Source organism: Lagenorhynchus albirostris, chromosome 8 (assembly GCF_949774975.1).
Source record: "Lagenorhynchus albirostris chromosome 8, mLagAlb1.1, whole genome shotgun sequence".
NCBI classification, from domain to species: Eukaryota; Metazoa; Chordata; class Mammalia; order Artiodactyla; family Delphinidae; genus Lagenorhynchus; species Lagenorhynchus albirostris.
This window is the reverse complement of record NC_083102.1, coordinates 93,229,398-93,248,367: the sequence shown is the minus strand read 5'-3', so window position 1 is coordinate 93,248,367 and position 18,970 is coordinate 93,229,398. Positions and strand designations below refer to the sequence as shown.

At 36.8% G+C, this 18,970-nt stretch overlaps 1 protein-coding gene across 2 annotated transcripts in view; it reads right to left on the bottom strand.

The window, feature by feature from the left end:
- The window catches only part of SUGCT (succinyl-CoA:glutarate-CoA transferase), a 684,774-nt gene that overhangs the window by 379,174 nt on the left and 286,630 nt on the right, over nucleotides 1–18,970 (bottom strand). For both annotated transcript variants that reach the window (XM_060156214.1, XM_060156215.1), the window contains one exon: nucleotides 9,885–9,987. In XM_060156214.1, coding sequence (XP_060012197.1) covers nucleotides 9,885–9,987 — 103 coding nt within the window. The remainder of the gene's footprint in view (nucleotides 1–9,884; nucleotides 9,988–18,970) is intronic.

Genomic DNA, 18,970 nt, shown 5'->3' with positions numbered 1-18,970 from the left:
TTTCCACAAAGAAGATACACAGCTTGCCAACAAACACATGAAAGAATCATCAATGTCACTAATTATTAGAGAAATGCAAATCAAAACTACAATGAGGTATCACCTCACACCAGTCAGAATGGCCATTATCAAAATGTCTACAAACAGTAAGTGCTGGAGAGGGTGTGGAAAAAAGGGAACCCTCTTGCACTCTTGGTGGGAATGTGAATTGATACAGCCACTATGGAGAGCAGCATAGAGGTTCCTTAAAAAACTAAAAACAGAGCTACCATATGACTTAGCAATTCCACTACTGGGCATATACCCTGAGAAAACCATAATTCAAGAAGAGTCACGTACCACAATGTTCACTGCAGCTCTACTTACAATAGCCAAGACATGGAAGCAACCTAAGTGTCCATCAACAGATGAATGTATAAAGAAGATGTGGCGCATATATACAATGGAATATTACTCAGCCATAAACAGAAATGAAATTGAGTTATTTGTAGTGAGGTGGATGGACCTAGAGTCTGTCATACAGAGTGAAGTAAGGCAGAAAGAGAAGAACAAATACCATATGCTGACACATACATATGTAATCTAAAAAAAAAAAAAAATTGGTTCTGAAAAACCTAGGGGTATGACAGGAATAAATACATAGACGTAGAGAATGGACTTGAGGACATGGGGAGGGTGAAGGGTAAGCCGGGACGAAGTGAGAGAGTGGCATGGACACATATACACTACCAAATGTAAAACAGGTAGCTAGTGGGAAGCAGCCGCATAGCACAGGGAGATCAGCTCTGTGCTTTGTGTCCACCTAGAGGGGTGGGATAGGGAGGGTCGGAGGGAGACGTAAGATGGAGGGGATATCGAGATATATACGTATACGTATAGCTGATTCATTCTTTTTTTTTTTTTGCGGTACACGGGCCTCTCACTGTTGTGGCCTCTTTCGCTGCGGAGCACAGGCTCCGGACGCGCAGGCTCAGCGGCTGTGGCTGATGGGCCTAGCCGCTCCACGGCATGTGGGATCTTCCCAGACCGGGGTACGAACACATGTCCCCTGCATCAGCAGGCGGACTCTCAACCACTGTACCACCAGGGAAGCCCTGATTCACTCTTTTATACTAACACACCATTGGAAAGCAATTATACTCCAATAAAGATGTTAAAAAAAATAAAATTCAATCAAAAAGCAGATATTTGCAAATTGGATTTTAAAGAAACAGGACCCAACTATATACTATCTATGTGAGAGATACTTTAGATTCAAATATGCAAACAGGCTGAAAATAAAAGGATGGAAAAAGATGTACAATGCAAACCACAACCATAAAGAGAATGGGTGGTTATATTTTTATATATATATATATATATATATATATATATATAAAAATATCAGAAATATCAGAAAATAGATATTAAAAGAAAACATGTTATAGAAGTAAAGAGAGAGACATGATGATAAAAGGGACAATCCATCAGGAAGATATAACCATGATAAGCATACATGCACATAACAGAGCCCAAAAATACATGAAGCAAAAACTGACTGAAAGGTTAGACAGACAATGCAAGAGTATGAGGTGGAGAAGTCAACACTCAACTTTCCATAATGGATATAATGACTAGGCAGAAGATCAGCAAGGAAATACAAGAGTTAAACAATGGTATAAACAAGACCTAATAGACATCTACAGAATACTTCAACAAAATATACATTCTTCTTAAGAACACATGGAACATTCTGCAGATCGATTCTATGCTAGGGCATAACATAAGCCTCCATAAATTTGAAGAAGTTGAAATCACACAAAGTATGTTTTTCAAACACAGTGAATACAATTAGAAATCAAACTTAGAAAGTTTGAGAAATTCACACAAATATGAAAATTAATCAAGACACTCTTAAATAATCAAACTTCTGAAATTAACCTTTCTTTAATAGCCAATGGATTTTGAACAAGAGTGCCAAGAAAATTCAATGGGAAAAGAATAATCTTTTCAACAAACGATGCTGGAACAATGAGATAAATTCATACATACATACACACACATACACACACACACACACACTCAAAATGGATCATAGACCTGAATATAAGACTTAAATATTGTAAAACTCTTATAAGAAAATATAGATGTAAATATTCATGTCCTTAGGTTAGTCAGTGGTTTCTTAGTACAACACCTAAAGCACACTGACAAAAATAAAAGAGATAAATTGCAAATTCAGGGTGCATTTTTAACTGCTGAGTTCTCAAAGAACGTAGAACTCCATTCCAAGCTCTCTTTAGGTGACAAATACACCATTTTGTATCTATTCCTCCTTCATTATTAACCATTTTAGAAAAGTTCTTAAAATATCAATAGTGCTCAGTCCTTGTCAATCATCGTTCATGTTCAGTACTACCAATAGTACAACTAGAATGTTTCTAATGTATGTAAATAACTACAATAAATGATACTTAAAAGTATCTTTATGGGCAAAGGGAGTCAAAAAGTACAAACTTCCAGCTATAAAATAATTAAGTCATGGAGATGTAATGTACAGCATGGGGACTATAGTTAATAAGCTATATATTTGAAAGTTGCTGAGAAAGTAGATCTTAAAAGCTCTCATCATAAGAAAAAAAAATTTTTAACTATGGATGGTGATGGATTTTAAATTGATTTATTGTGGTGATCATTTCACGCTATATACAAATATCTAATCATTACGTTGTACACTTGAAACTAATAAATGTTATATGCCAGTTACACCTCAATAAAAAAGTATTTTCATTTGAATACATATGTGAAATCATAGCATTCCGTATTGGTATCTCTTTTAACTATTTAAAAATAACAAAAATTCATTTTAAATTTCCACTTAAGAAACTATTTAAGCTATGGGAATATTTAAACCCTTTATTTTCCTGATTACAAAGTAACATACGATTGTTTTCAAGAGAACAGTTTTACAAAATTGAGATCATACAATATACACAATTTTGTATGCTGCATTTTTATTTTTATAAATGAACACTTTCCATGTCATTCCTCAATACCATGAGATAAAGGCAATATATTGTTCTACTGTATTGATAAACTTCAAATTATTTAATGTATACTTCTATTAAAAATGGGCAAAGGACTTGAATAGACATTTTTCCAAAGTAGACACACAAATGGCCAACAGGTACATGAAAAAGTACACATCACTAATCATCAGACAAATGCAAATCAAAACCACAGTGAGATATCACTTCACACCTGTTAGGATGTCTATCATGAAAAAAACAAGAGAGAACAAATGCTGACATGGATGTGGAGAAAAGGGAACCCTGTGCTCTGTTGATGGGAAGGTACATTTGTACAGCCACTATGGAAAACAGTATGGAAGCTCCTCACTGTGATTTTTATTGGCACTTTCCTGAGATTACTCTTTCTTGATTCCTATTTTTTACTAATCAAAATAATAAATTATGTATTTGGCTTGAAAGTTCAAGGCTCAGTAAAAGTCAATGCTTATACTATGAATCTCTACTCTGAAATAGGAGATAAGTGGAGCCTGATGAATAAACTGTGAGAAAGAGGAGAGACAGAGAAAATAACTTTTGCCAAAAATAAAAAAGTCTTCAGACTTTCTCAGATCACAAATATCTTCAAAATTACTGAATAGAGTTGAAACCCTCCATTAAATTCCGCTTAATCATTGAGAAGGAATTTAGTAGTAATATGATAAGCTAATTACAAAGAGTATTTAAAAGGATAAAGAGTTTTTTGGTAAATTTCATGATTAAGACATTTTGCAAGTCTTTGTCAGATTTTAAGCTTTTGTTAATTAATTAAATAGGAGAATCTCATGATGCTTTATACCTATCATTTCTTGCTACTAAAAATACTCAGAGCATTTTTGTGTAACTGTTCTGTGACACTGGACACTTTTTACCTTAAACTGGACTGTACAACCTTCCTGAATGCTTAATAGTTTCACCTTTGTCCTAGTGCTTCACTGTTTTCCTTCATCCCTCCCCTGGCCAAATACCTAATACAAGACCATAAAGGACTTCCCTGGTGGCACAGTAGTTAAGAATCCACCTACCAATGCAGGGGACAGGGTTCGATCCCTGGTCCGGGAAGATCCCACATGCCGTGGAGCAACTAAGCCCGTGCACCACAACTACTGAGCCTGTGCTCTAGAGCCCACGTGCCACAACTACTGAGCCCACGTGCTGCAACTACTGAAGCCCGCGGGCCTAGAGCCCGTGCTCCGCAACAAGAGAAGCCACCGCAGTGAGAAGCCCGCGCACCGCAAAGAAGAGTAGCCCCCACTCGCTGCAACTAGAGAAAGCCCGTGTGCAGCCACAAGACCCATCGCAGCCAAAAATAAAAAAAATTAAAAGACCACACATATATAGCAGGCCAGAAATTACTATTTGCTGAACAAATAACTGAGTGACTGACAGAATGAAAAAGTGACTAGTCTCCTCTGCCCTGAACCATGCCTTTCATGAAAATAACAAAAAGAGAGACTTTTTTCTTTAACATAAATTCTATTACCTTTTCTCCATCAATGTCAATCAGGTAATGTCCAAGGCATTCCAGTTAGATATCTAAATATGTAAGTGTGATAGCTTAAAAAACCCCGATGCATCCAAATTTCCTAGGTATACATAAAGAATGAACATAAAATGCCAGTAATGTAATACTAAGACCTTAACTTTTATTTGACATTTCAATAGGTTTCCTCTTACATGATAACGCATGAGGTTTTTCTGTATTACGATTCTTTTCAACACAACAAAATAAAATTGGATATCATTGTCTTATATTTTAATATAAAACTGAATCCTTAAACTTTCAATTTTTATTTCATTTGATCACTTACGTATGAAACAGATTATTTTTTCCAAAACTGAAAATATTATACCCAGGTATCACAGAACAAAATGTCTGAATTTGTTCACTATCTGAAATGTGTCATATATACTCAGAGATATACATAAATTTTATTTTTGTATCTCTTTTGTCTACTAGGAATTATTTCCAGACATACTGTTTTACCTCAGATCTTCATCAACTGTTTTCCAGTTACAGGGAGCACTGTATGTATGTATTTCCCAGCAGTATTAGAAACAAGGATATAATTTTGCTTGATTTGTATGACCCTCCCAGGGCTATGCAACTGCATTTCAATAAATATTAACTAATGTCATTCAAAAGGCAATCTTTAAAATGCATCAGTAGTGCATGTGTGTATGTATGTGTGTGCATGTGTGCACATGTGTGTCTGCATGTATAGGTAGAAAGGACTTGAAAAATAGCTCTGTATTTTGGGGAGCTTCTGACACTTACTATATGAATCCTGAAGGCTTTTTTCCCCCAGATGCTCAGATATTTTGCCAAAATGTGCTAAAACAAAGTCACTTGGAGAATATGAGCTAGCCTAGAGATTAATAAAACCTCCAACTTCACAGGCTTCCACAAATAATGATATGAAAACAACAGATAATTTTAAGCTATCAAATATTTCAAGACTTCACTCTGTTTCTATGACATATTTATCCCATACGAAAGATTGGCTACAGGAGTTATAATGGCCTTCTGGGACAGGAAGAATAAGGTTTCTGTAGAAAATGTTAAATTAATCTTGATGGTGATGCAAAGTTAAGGAAGGGTTGTTAAGGGCTGGCTTGCTGCCACAGGGTGGGGTTTTATTTTGGTATCCTTTTAGAGTCTGCAGGTGTTTGGCACCAGTTAAAATCAGGGCCAGCTGTGATATTTCAGTTCTGATATTTCCCTCCCAATAGTTCTCAGAAGTGATGCTTCAGGGTGATGTCTTACACCTGATGGATTCAACTTGTGTGGTATAAATGTGAAGACTCTGTTAAATAACACCAGTTTTGCGACATCCTTTGCCCTCTCTTCCCCACCCACAGGTCATGGCATCAAGGAGAAAGAAAAACATTAATCAGAGGTTCAGTCATTCACATACACATATATTTTTTAACTGAGCATTTCATTCAAAAATGGTGATACACTAGAACCGCCAAATTTACGGTCTTGAGCAAAATAGAAAAAGCAGGATAACACATTCTCTTTTGATTCTCATGGTAGATAATGATGCTTTTAAACCCTCTCAGTGGTGAGATCCATACCTATTTTTGCAGGAATTTGAATAGTTTCTATTAAAAGCTGCATTTTCTTTTAAGTCTGTTTGGGTTGGAAAACCTCAAACCACAATGTATTTCATGCACATGTTCCCAAGGGTATGTTAAATAGGACCATACTGAGGTCATCTAGTAAGTTTTTTAAACTTTTTAAGAATTCCTTTAATGTACTACACAATCTTGGCCTGATTAAAAGAAGATATTTTAAGAAAGCACTTGGAAACATGACTATTAAAATCTATATGCAGATAATCTATATTATACTTCTACAATGCACAGAGTTTTCCACAGATAATTTATCATTGAGGGAGAAAAAACAATAAAACTACCACTAAAAGGGTTTTGGATCAAAATTTCTCAGAGATAGCAGTAAATACAGACCAAAATCTCCTGTAGTATTGCTGATTGACTTAACAGTGGATGCCTGCAGGATCATTTTAACTGTGCAAAGGTCTGTAGCATATAATCAGAGGATAAAAGGTAGACACCCTTGCATCTATCCAAGGAAAAAAAGAATCATTTGTTGTTTCGGTTGAGTCAAAAAGGCAAGTTTTCTCAGAACATGAGACTACGAGGAAATTATTTTGGTTAGGAACAGTTTCGACCATCAAGCAAATTTTTGTTGTCTACCACGTTCAAACCACAGATGAAGCATAAATGGTCCACTCGATAAGTAGGCCCACAGAAAATTATCTCCTGCTCTTTGATGCTTCTAATCTTCTTTCTTTTTTTGGTTAGACATACCCCTTCCCACTTCATCGAAGTCTCACTTCCTGCGCCATGTCCCAGGCCTTGGGCGTCACCCAAATCAATTTTCAGTTGAACTAGCAGCTGTGCTGGCACGGTGCACAGGGCGCGCTGGGCCACGGGCGCCAGTGGCGCAGTCCCACATCTGAACAGAAGGGGCCGGCTCCATGTACCCAGGGCCAGGAAACTCCACAGCTCGTTAGGGGAAAAACAAGGGAGGACACCTTGAATGGAAATCAGACTTTTACGGAAAACAAAAAGATTTTCAGTAATCAGAAAAATTACTGAAGGGCTGAGAACTTCTTGGCACAAAGTCTGCAGACAGATTTTCTTAAAAGGATATTAGTTAGACCTTGATTTTAAGCTAATGATCCCCATCCCTGCAGCTACACTGGATTTGCCTCTATCCACTAAATAATAAGTAAAAGAAAGTGTTTTTTTAATAAAAATATAACCATAAAGGGCACCATAACCAGAGCTATTACCATTTACTAAACTTTTACCATCTAGCAATCCCTACTATGTGCCTTTGATAAACATTGTCACATTTAACACTTACAATATAGAGAAAAGATTCTATTTCATCACTTTACCATTGAGGAAACCAAAGCCTAGAAAATATAAAACTGCCCAACACTTCTGACTCCATGGTCTTACTCCTGTATTTATTTTATACAAATTTTTTTTAACTCCCTGATTTTTTCAGCTTCTACATTCCTTTCAAAATACATAATGACAGGGAATTCCTTCTAAAAGAGCCAAACACTTCCAGGCATATAAAGATGGTGCCCTTACGTCTTGTGCCAAACAGTCCTACGAACAATTGCCAGAGTCATCTTTGCTTATTTTTACTTTTTTCAACTTTTTATTTCATATTGGAGTACAGTTGATTAACAGTGTTGTGTTACTTTCAGGTGTACAACAAAGTGATTCAGTTATACATACACATGTATCTATTCCTTTTCAAATTCTTTTCCTGATTAGGTTGTTACAGAATATTGAGCAGAGTTCCCCGTGCCATACAGTAGGTCCTTGTACTAATATTACACTGCTCTCTAGTCTTTCTAAAAATCCAGATAATTTTATACACACATTTTGGTGTTTAAATTCCAAAGAAGAATGAAATGGTATATAAGAGACCAACTCTACGCTATTGTCAATAACTGTCACTGTATGATTAAGAATTTTTGATATTAGAATTGTAACAATTAGAATCTACTTTTTGGTGGATAAGAAGGCAGTTTTCAAAGACTTTTGGGGTAGTAGGAAAAGTTGGTATCCTGACTTAGAATATCACTATTCTCCATTTGAAAAATTGTTTAAGAACTAAAATAAGCCATAGACCAATAATAGAAACTTCCTGCAGGTCCAAAAGAGTTGAGATACAAAAATTAAAGTAATTAAAGTGAGCTCAAGGGAAAATTGGGAATGAAAATCCTAATTACCCAATATTCAATCCGAACCAGCCCATAAAGTGAACAATTTTAAGGATGGGACCTTGGATCCTTGTCTATCAAAGCCTAAAAAATAAGTAACACTTGAATATATCTAATAATTTTTAAAATAACATTTTTTGCTTTGGTGCCTTTATTCCTGATGAAACACAGATGGAGCCAACAGAAGTGCTGATGGAAAAACCCTCAGGAATTCTCTCTAGAGAAATGTGCCCTCAAACTGAGTTAAATAGGAAGTCCTACACATCTTGGTTCTACTTTTAAGCAGGAAAATAATGGTGAAACCCACCCATTCTCCTACAACAGCTTAAAGCCAAAGCTTGAAGTGAGAAAACTGGCCCTCTGGTCTACATTCAGGGTGCACAAACTGCTACCTCATCACAAGGAATCACCAGCATTAATCACTGATGTAGTGGGGACCCTTTCACAAAGACTCAGCCCATATCAAGTGGGCACCCTTTTCTCCAATTCTTATTGACCATTCTTTCATTAGGAACAAAGTGTTGCCATACTCACAATCTTGGCAGAAAAAAATAGCACAGAGCAGAATTCCTGCATTCATTCACCTTTTTTTCTCCAGTAAACATTATAATCATTGAATTGAACACAGTTCAATTATCCTTTAAACAGATATTCATGTAACAGGAAGGTACCAAAGTTAGAATTAAGTCAGTTTGCTCCCTTAAAAAAGTATATTCCATTTTCAACAAATCATTTCAAAGAAAAATCTACCGCTATAAAAAATGAAAAGAATAAAGAGAAAAACTATAATTTTGAAATGACGGAAGCTGACAGATACATGAATAATCACGGCGAAAGTTTCATAGAAAAAAGCAGTTCCTCTACATTGTGGGATTAATATGTGAATCTGAGAAATGGTAAATTGCTTGCAGTGATACTGATTAAAGTAATAAAATCAAAACTTATTATTTTGACATTATCTAAAAAAAATCATTTGAACAATGTTATAGAAGAAATATTTTTTCAGATGATCCTTATTTCTGTACCCCAAGAAGGAGTCTGTAAGCAATGCACAGCACGAATCTCTATTCAAGTACATTTATTCTCCACGAGTAATGCACATTAATCAAAGCATACAGAAAGCCTCTCATCAGCAGAACTAATGATGACTTGCTTTGTACATTTTAAGACAGCCATACGATGAGAGGGGGACTACAGCTGTGAAGGTCCTCCCACTTCTTTCTGCAGAGAATGATCTCTGCGTGCCTGACTCCAACCTTTCAATTGTCTATATTTCTATTTTTCAGGGAAAACACATGCCCTGACCTTTGATACTTTATGGCTGCTGAAGAAATATGTTCGATGAGATACATATAAAAGTATGATTGTAGGCTGCCAGTGCTAAATTCTGATAATTTTTATTTCAGACCCACACTTTAACGTAAGAGTAAAAAATCACGTGATGTGACTTAAGCTCAAGATCAATGGCTAATGTACACTTATATGAATCAGTCTGGATAGAAAAGAGAGGCAAATTCTTGTGGTTTTAACCGAAACATACTAAAAATTTCAAAAAACAAACCTGGGGTTCTGCAAACACATTCTTCATGTTGTTAATTGGGCCATACGGGACTCCACTGCCTTCGAAGAGGTGTAACCACTTGCTGGTCATTTCTTCTTCAAACCTAGGAAGAGACCAAAAAAGGATGCACTTTTATACTCTAAAGAATGTACACAACCTGTTTTCTCCTGTGGCCCTCTTTGAAAGCAACTGATAATGACAAAAACATGTTTCTTTAACTTTCCTTGTGCCTAGTTTTGAGAGAATGTTGCCAATATGAAACAACTTGAGTTGCCCTGTAAGTTATAAGAATAGCCACTCCCATCCCCTTGTTTGCAAATCCACCATTAGAGTTGAAATTCCTCCTATTTCTGACCCTATGAACTTTTTGACAGAGAGACCCTTGAAGAAGAGAGATTATGTAGAAAATGGTATTAACTGAGCTTCAAATGTGGTATTGAGCACTTGATGAATTTAATGATGATAATATAATGTTACTGAAGTTTTGAGTATAACGTCATTGTGCAGTGTTTTTTAGGTCTCAGGCAATAGTACATGAGGTTAAGATAGACACAGATATGCTAAATTATTCCTCAAAACAAAAAATAAACTAATGAATTGGTTTTAAAAGAAAGCTGTATGTTTTACCTCCATTACTCTTAAAGCACACCAGAATTAACAGCCACAACCACTGGCCTAAAAAAAAAACTTAATTACTTATTTACTTGCACTGTGGTTTACCAATTAGAACAAATGGAGACATGTAAAGACTAATACCTCAATTTAGCCAACAACCCTCAAATTCATCCAAGTCCTTTACCTCTGTTTTATTTTTACTATAATTTAAAATTGGACTTCACAGACACAAAAGCTTATTTGATTTCCTTTCTTTTCTCTATTAGGTCTTAAGGAAAGGAGACCTAATTCATTAATGAGATTTACTGTTTTTTAGTTCTCTGTTAAGACAGTGAGCCCAGAAACAAAATCTTGGATCCTCAAAGACAAATAAACACTCATAGCTTGTAATATATGAAGAATTTGACAACTGTTAATTGTTAAAATAGCAAACTATTTTTAGTTAAGTAATAATCTAGGTTAAAAGAAATTTTTAAAAAGCGTTAGCTATAGTAAATTATTGGCAGCAAGTAAAATGCTTCACGAATATGGGAGGGCTAGTGGAAGTGTAGTAGAAATAGTTAATATTCATGGGCTTCTATTCAGCTCTCTCAGACATAGCTAAAATTAATTTCAGATCAGCAGATTCTATGGGAATTATGTCAGAGGAATGCACTTTTTCCACTATTTAAAAAAAAGATTAAAAAGTGTCAATACTTTGAGAACACTTCTCTAATTGCCGTCTAATAGATAAAAAGAAAAGAGAAGTTTGAATTAACATACTCTAAAAGACAGACTACTATATGAACAACTATGTTCAATCATATAAATTTTTTACATAAGAATCTGATAAAAATTTTTAATGAAGGTAGTATACATTTCACTAGGAGTATAATTAATCCTATTCACACATCCACGTATTCTACAACCACCTGAGGAGCGTCTACTCTACACCAGGCATTGATTTTTGTCTTTAAAAATAATGCCTTCCCCCTTTTCTTTCCATTATGATAAAGATTTTTCATTATACACATTAATTATGGCCCAGTAATGTTAACTATCCCTATTTAGTACACAATAAAAGACTTCACTTCTAAATATTGAAAAATATTCTTTCATGGGAACGCCACAATGCAAGATTATATGTTTTGAATTAGTCAATTCTTCGCATCCACATTTTCTTTTCAATGACTATTAAAGTCGTCTCCTGGCGGAGACTTGCTAAGATATATATAGATATATATCACCAGAATGATATATGTTGAAAGAATAAAAGAGGTGCTTTGAACCTGGAGCCTTTTAAATCAGGGTGTTAATTATTTAAGTTTTCATAAACAGAGTGTTATAATGGTTACTCTGATGAATTTTCAAGACATAAATTTATCACCACTGGACTCACCCAAGCGGCCTGAAAGATCCGCACAGAAAATGTATGTCAATATCTCAACAAACCCATAGCTGCAGGCTTGCCAACAGGAAACTCAGGGGAATAGTTGAAGTTTTAGTATTTATATAAGCTTTTCACCACTGGGCAAAAGGGAGGGATTTATTTCATGTTATGGAAAACAACGGATGCACTTTGGATATGAGACTGGGGAGAGAGGCAGCGTCTGGAGCTGCAGTTGTGACCACTGTTTGTGTATTTGAGTGGGCGTGGGCGTGGAAGTGTTCACAAATGCCTTAAACTCAATCAGTCAGAGACGAACATCACTGCATTCCGTTACTCCCAGAGGACACATCCATCATTTTCTTCTGAAAATCTATCTCTTGATCTAAATCTGATGTAGAATCCTTTCCTTTATCTACGCAAGAAAATCTGTAAGTGCTTGTTTTTATGAACCACAAAAATTCTGCTAAAAAAAAAATGGAAAGAGCTGATTTAACTCACTCAGGGCAACACAATCCTGAAGATAAGACAAGAAGGGTGTCCCTGGATCCACCGTAGTAGGCCTCAAAGCTAGGGCCTCCTTTGGGAAGTTCCTTGGAGACTCATAAAACAATTCAGACTTAATTGTAAACTTACTAAATCAACCCATATATTTAATTCTAGATTTTTGTTGAATTCACTTGATGCCGAATGGTTATTATTAATCAGATTACCTCATTTAGGCAGATGAAACACTGCTGCTTAAAGATAGACTTGAGTTTCAATTTCTTAACATGAAAATTTAACTTAGAAAACGAACCAAAGATTCTTCTCCTTTGAGAATGGATTAAAGTTGCAGCCAAATCCAAGGCCAGAGAGCAACTAATAAGAGATCCATGCCATGAAGGTGGGAGTTGAAAATAATTATAACATTAATGATTAATAAATGCTGGTCATTAATTGTTTGATCTATATTTTGTAGATTTTATCCTCAGAAGCACATTATAAAGTAAGTATTATCCTCCTTTGACCAATAGGAAACTCAGGTTCGGAGAAATTAACTTGCTCAAATACATATAGCTTCGCCCACCCCAACTTTTTTGAGGTACGATTGACAAATAAAAGTCATATGTATTTAATTTGTACAACATGATTTTTTAAGGTGAGCAATGTGATGATTTAACATACATATACATTGTGAAATGATTACCACTATCACAGTTACCATTTGTGTGTGTGTGGTGAGAACACTTAGCAACTCCTCTCAGCAAACTTTAAGTATTTGATACAGTATTATTACCTATAATCACAATACTGTACATTCGATCCTCAGAACTTTTCATCTGACAGCTGAAAGTTTGTACCCTTTGACCAACATCTCCCAATCTCCCGCACACCCTAGCCCCTGGCAACCGCCGTTCTACACTCTCGTTCTATGAGTTTGACTTTTTTTAGATTCCACACATAAGTGAGATCATGCAGTATCTGTATTCCTGTGTCTGGCTTATTTTGCTTAGCACTAAGATGCTTCTTCACTTTCATCCTATATACCTCATGATATATCTCTTTACATTAATACTCACTCATTCATTCCTGATGCTTTTAGCAAGAGTTTTTTTTTTTTGTGCCAGTCATGGGGATTACAATGATAAAAAAGAGACAGTCATCGTATCCAGAGATCATATAGTCTAATGGAGAACAGAGCTATCGAAATTTATGAATTACAGTGCAGGATGCTGAGACAAAAATATGAATGAACAACTTGCAGTCGAAGCACCAAAGAGGGAGACCTGCACTGGGCCTGGGGAGTCAGGAAAGCATTCAAAAATGAGGTGACATTTGAGCCAGGTGTTGAAGGGTGAGTTAGAATTTTCCACGTGAAGGGTGGGAAGAAGGATCTTCCAGGCAGAAAAAGCAATGTGTACAAAGACTCAATCTGGAAAGAATGTGAAATCTCCTGTGCCTTGAGCGGCAAAAGAGGAAATGGAAAAGGGAGGTTAGAACCAAGAGTGTGAGGCATCTGGTGAGCTATGCTAAGGATATTGGATTTCCACTGGCAATGAGGAACCCAGAGAGGTCTTTCAGTAGGGGACTGACATAATCAGCATTGATACAGAGAAGGGAAGGATATCGATGAGACTAGAGAAAAAGAAACTTGACAGGAGGCACCATGCTGTCTCCCTCTGATGCTTCTTAAACCTGCCTCTCCATCAATATCTTCCATATTACTGTCAACCAGAAATAATAAGTTTTTGTTTGAAAAAATAAGTTTTCCAGGCATTCTTACCCTTTTTTGTTACTATCCTATTTATGTTTCCAATCTATCATTACTGCTTGAGCCTCTGATATATGACTTGGCCACCAACACCTTTTCTTACCCAGTCTCCAAGGGTCTCCAGTGACCACTTGGGTCTGCCAATATTCTGTTCACAGTCCGAATCCCACTTGCTTTCTGTGCAGTATTTGACACGTTGACTATCTTATCTTTAGGTCCTATGATACCTTCTTGGATTTTTAATACTTCTTTGGCCATTTCTGGGGTTTTTTAAATTAATTCTTTTACCTTTTCCTTCCAGTCCCAATATTCTTCATTTTCTTTTAAGCACTTAAGTAATCCTGTCATCTCTACGCAGATGATACCCAAATCTATTATTTCTAGCCCTGACCTTTCCTCAGTTCCCCTTTTCTAGTTACCATAGAATATTTCCACTCAGATGTAGTATCATCCCCATAAACACGACTTGCCCATGGATGATTAAAATTTCCATTTGCCCCATAAACCTAATATTCTCCCTTGCCTGAACTCAAACCCTTGGCTAAATCTGGAACTCCTTCTTCTCATCATTTATCATTTATACATAATTGCCCTGTAGAATCAACTTTTCAAAAGTTAAGTTTTATTCCTCTATTCCCACTATTACTACCACAGTTCAAGCCCTTGATTCATCACACATGGACTATGGCAATAGTTGATTAAAAACTTACTGCCTCCAATTTTCCCCCTTTCCATAAATCACTCATTTTAGATATGTCTCAAATCTGTCCAACTATTTCCTTCCCCAAGATCATTACCTTCTCTCACACTAGAGAAACAGACGATTTCTTGACTGTTATAGCCCCATAACTTAAAATACAGTTGGCACTCAATATTTGCTAAATGAATGAATATATGACTATTTGGGAAGAATAAGAGGGTCTTGTTTGTTTGCCTGGTGCGTCGCAAGCCAAACGCTGAGACGATGAGGTTCGCAGCACAGAAAGGGTTTATTCCTGAGGCATCCAAGTCAGGAGACGGGAAAAGTCTCAAATCTGTCTCCCTGAAGGTGAGGGGCTGGGGATATTTATGGTATAAAAACTGAGGCAGGGGGAGCATGGAGAAAGGTAATTTGAGATAAGAAAAAGGACAGGCAATCGTTGCTCTGTGCAGATGCAACCAAGCCACAGGTTTCTGCATGGGAGACATGCTCAGAAAACGGCAGCATTAGCATGCTGTGAGGGTGGAGATTCTGGCCCTCAGACATCAAAAGGTCACCGAATGGACATTTGCACGTGCCCAGATGGAGGGTGGGAGGTCTTAACCAGTCTTAAACATCTCAAGCTCAAACTGGACACAGCTGACTCCAAGTTCCTAAAAAACAACTTGGGCAAACATCCTATTGCCCAGGCTATGTGACCCTTGGAGGACATACAAGCTTTTATAGAAACAATCAAAGTAAGCCTAACCAGTGAAGGCAGGTCACAAGTCACCACTTATCAATGGCTAACTGATAACTACCCTCGGTTTCATCTCAGTCACATTAGCTTGAATTAGTGGGGTGGAGTATCTTCTCCTGAAACCTTGCTGAGACTAGTTTTATTCAGATACTGAGGTTGGGAGAAGGAAGACAATTTGAGGCCCTTAGCTTTTTTTGTGTGTGTGTGATATGCGGGCCTCTCACTGTTGTGGCCTCTCCCATTGCGGAGCACAGGCTCCGGACGCGCAGGCTCAGTGGCCATGGCTCACGGGCCCAGCCGCTCTGCGGCATGTGGGATCTTCCCGGACCGGGGCACGAACCCGTGTCCCCTGCATCGGCAGGCGGACTCTCAACCACTGCGCCATCAGGGAAGCCCGAGGCCCTTAGCTTTAAATGTAATATCACAGCACCTCCTTTTCCTTCTTTTTCTACACTGGTCTCTAAATTCTGTATAGAAGTATGTCTTATGGAAAATAGATCGCTAGTTCCCAAAGACCAATTTACAAGTAAATGCTTCAGACATAATGTTTCAATTTAGGGACTTCCTATGATCCAGAGAATCATAAGATCCCAGGAATTCAAAAGATCTTAAAAATCATCTATTGTTTTCTATGATCCTACAAAGTCATCATATTATGTATACTGAAAATATTTCTAGTAATAGGGACCATACTGGCAGTTGTTACTGGAAGTATCCAAACACAAGAAGTGTGCTACAATAGAACAGGCATGAGATGTGGATAGATTTGGGATTGAGTCACAGCCCCAGCACCTCCTATCTATATGACCTTAATAAAAACATCAATTAAAAACGTTCACAATTTTTTCAAATCAAAGCAAACATTTATTAAACATTTACCAATTGCAAGGCTCTGTGCTAAGCAGATTACACACATTACTTCATTTAATTCTCATAACAATCCTGTTAGGTAGGCACCATTATCATGCTCATTTTAAAGATGGAGCAAACCGAGATTTAGAGAGTTTAAGTAGCCTTTTCAACTTGTATCAACATGAAGTAGTCAAGCTAGAAGACTATCCTGAGTCCAAAGCTCATGTGTTAACCACCACTTTCTACTGCCTGACCCTGGGCAGCAGAGTGCAGGAGAGCAGATCAGACAAAGTTTTGTGAGTGATGTGCTGCTGAAGACCTGTCCGACAAAGGGCTTGAAAAGGCAGTACAGCATCTTAGTGCTACTGTTAACTGAGAGCCTTTTATAATATGATAATATGTACTGGACACCACAAGAAATACTTGGCCTATATTATTTCTTGTCCTCATAATCCCATGAGGTGAGGTTTATGATCCTCATGATTGAGGAAACTAGGGCGCAGAGAAGTTGAGCAGAAGTGCATGGATCAGAAGGCTCGAAGCTATAAGCTGGTGAGGTCTTGAACTGATCTTTGTCAATGCTCCTTCAGTAGGGTAGACCCATTAGATGTCAGTGTCAATCCAGTCAAATCTAGCACACAGTGCCATCCTTAGGCCACTGGCAATTCAGCTACTGTTTGCCCCAGAGCTGGGGGAGGAAGGGAGGTTAACGCTAACTGGGTAAGTTGTCTGGGTTCCAACTATTCGTGACTTCCTTCCCACCAACAACTGATCAACCCTGTGGTCTGATAAGGTCTCGTAATATTGGCCACCATTTTTTAACCTCAGCCTTTCAAGAACTCTATGAGAAAGGACTCATTACTCTTATTTTGAAGATGAAAAAATTGAGACTCACACTCAAGTCCACATTTCAGGCCCAGAGCTCATCTCACTATAATACACTGTTGCCATTTACAAAAGATAATCAATAAATAAAATTTATTGAAAAGACAAGCCTGATTTTTAATCCTAAGCTCACCTAACTTTGTGACCATGAGTAACTTGTTTAACTTCTCTGAGCTCCAATTTTCTCTTCTGTTCTAAGGAAATTATAATCAGTTGTAAATTGCTTAGCACATCACCTAGCATGTAGTAAGTACTCAAAATGGTATTTACTTAGTTGTAAGGTCACATAACAGAAATGAATACAATAATAAAATATGTCTATAACTTCAAATCCAAGGAAGGAATTTTAACAATTTATATAGCAACTCCTACTTTTTGCTGATCATAGCTCAAATATTTTCTGATTATAAAGGTCTAAGCATACTAATATCAAATCATTCCTATGTTGTACACCTAAAACTAATAATATATAATATATATCAATAATCTCTCAGTTCTAAAAATTTAAGTCTAAGCTTTTGGGAGTTCTAAAATATATTAACATGTTACTTTGTTGTTGTTTATTCATTTCTTATTCTAGAAAATATCAGTGTTTGCACTGAAGCCTCTGGGGGATTGGTGATGACACCAGTGTCAGGAATCCCCATCAGTCTTCATTACACTTAAAGATCCCATAGGAGGGAGTGACAATACAGAGATTTCAAACTAGGCAGGGAGTAATAAAATAAACACATTTTACCAGGCTAACAATCAGCATGGTTGAAACAGTTTAAAGAGGTACCAACATCAATATAGTTTGTGGAAAAGCCACAGAAGTTACAGATCTTGTATTTTTGCCTCATTCTAATGGTTAAGTCCAAGGCTTCAATTCCTATCAGTGATAAAAGAAAATGCCTGCTATGGCTCATGCTGTGTCCTTACCTGGACAAGGCCTCATTTCCCTAAAAGGCCCAGGGTGCTCCCTGGACAAAATTTGGTGCCTTCCTAGAGGGATGGAATGGGGAGGGTGGGAGGGAGACGCAAGAGGGAGGGGATATGGGGATATAGGTACACATATAGCTGATTCACTTTGTTATACAGCAGCAACTAACACAACATTGTAAAGCAATTATACTCCAATGAAGATGTTAAAAAAAAAAAAAAACAGTCAATGACAGCAACTTGGAGCAAATGAAAGGTTTTCTTTACCCTTATCTCTTGCTAGACTTTATGAGATGCTCAATGACACTTTCCTCCATGACTTTTCAAGTTTCCGGAGCAGAAAATAGGGTAAGTGTGGGGCAAAAATGAAATCATATCCCTCTTGGTTTCATGAACTCTTCCCCACTTTTGGGTCAGAACAGAAAAGGATTTCAAGGAGATTCTTTGGTAATATTCTAAATCTTTGAATCCTGGCATTTTCCCACATAAAAATTCAGGGCTCCAATTTGGAGTCTAGTTAGTTGTCTTTTCATAGAGGTTTTATAGGAAAATTCAAATGTAACATACTAACATATTAGAATATGACTTTATGTTACGAAAGTATTCTTTAATTCACACAATGATTTCTTCATATAATTGGAAATATGAATCAACTTTCAAAAAAGTTTTGTATATTTATGCATAAGTAGAAAGGTATACCTGTCTTGTTGCTATACTATCTCTACAGTAGAGTTGTGGACTTGCCAACTACAGA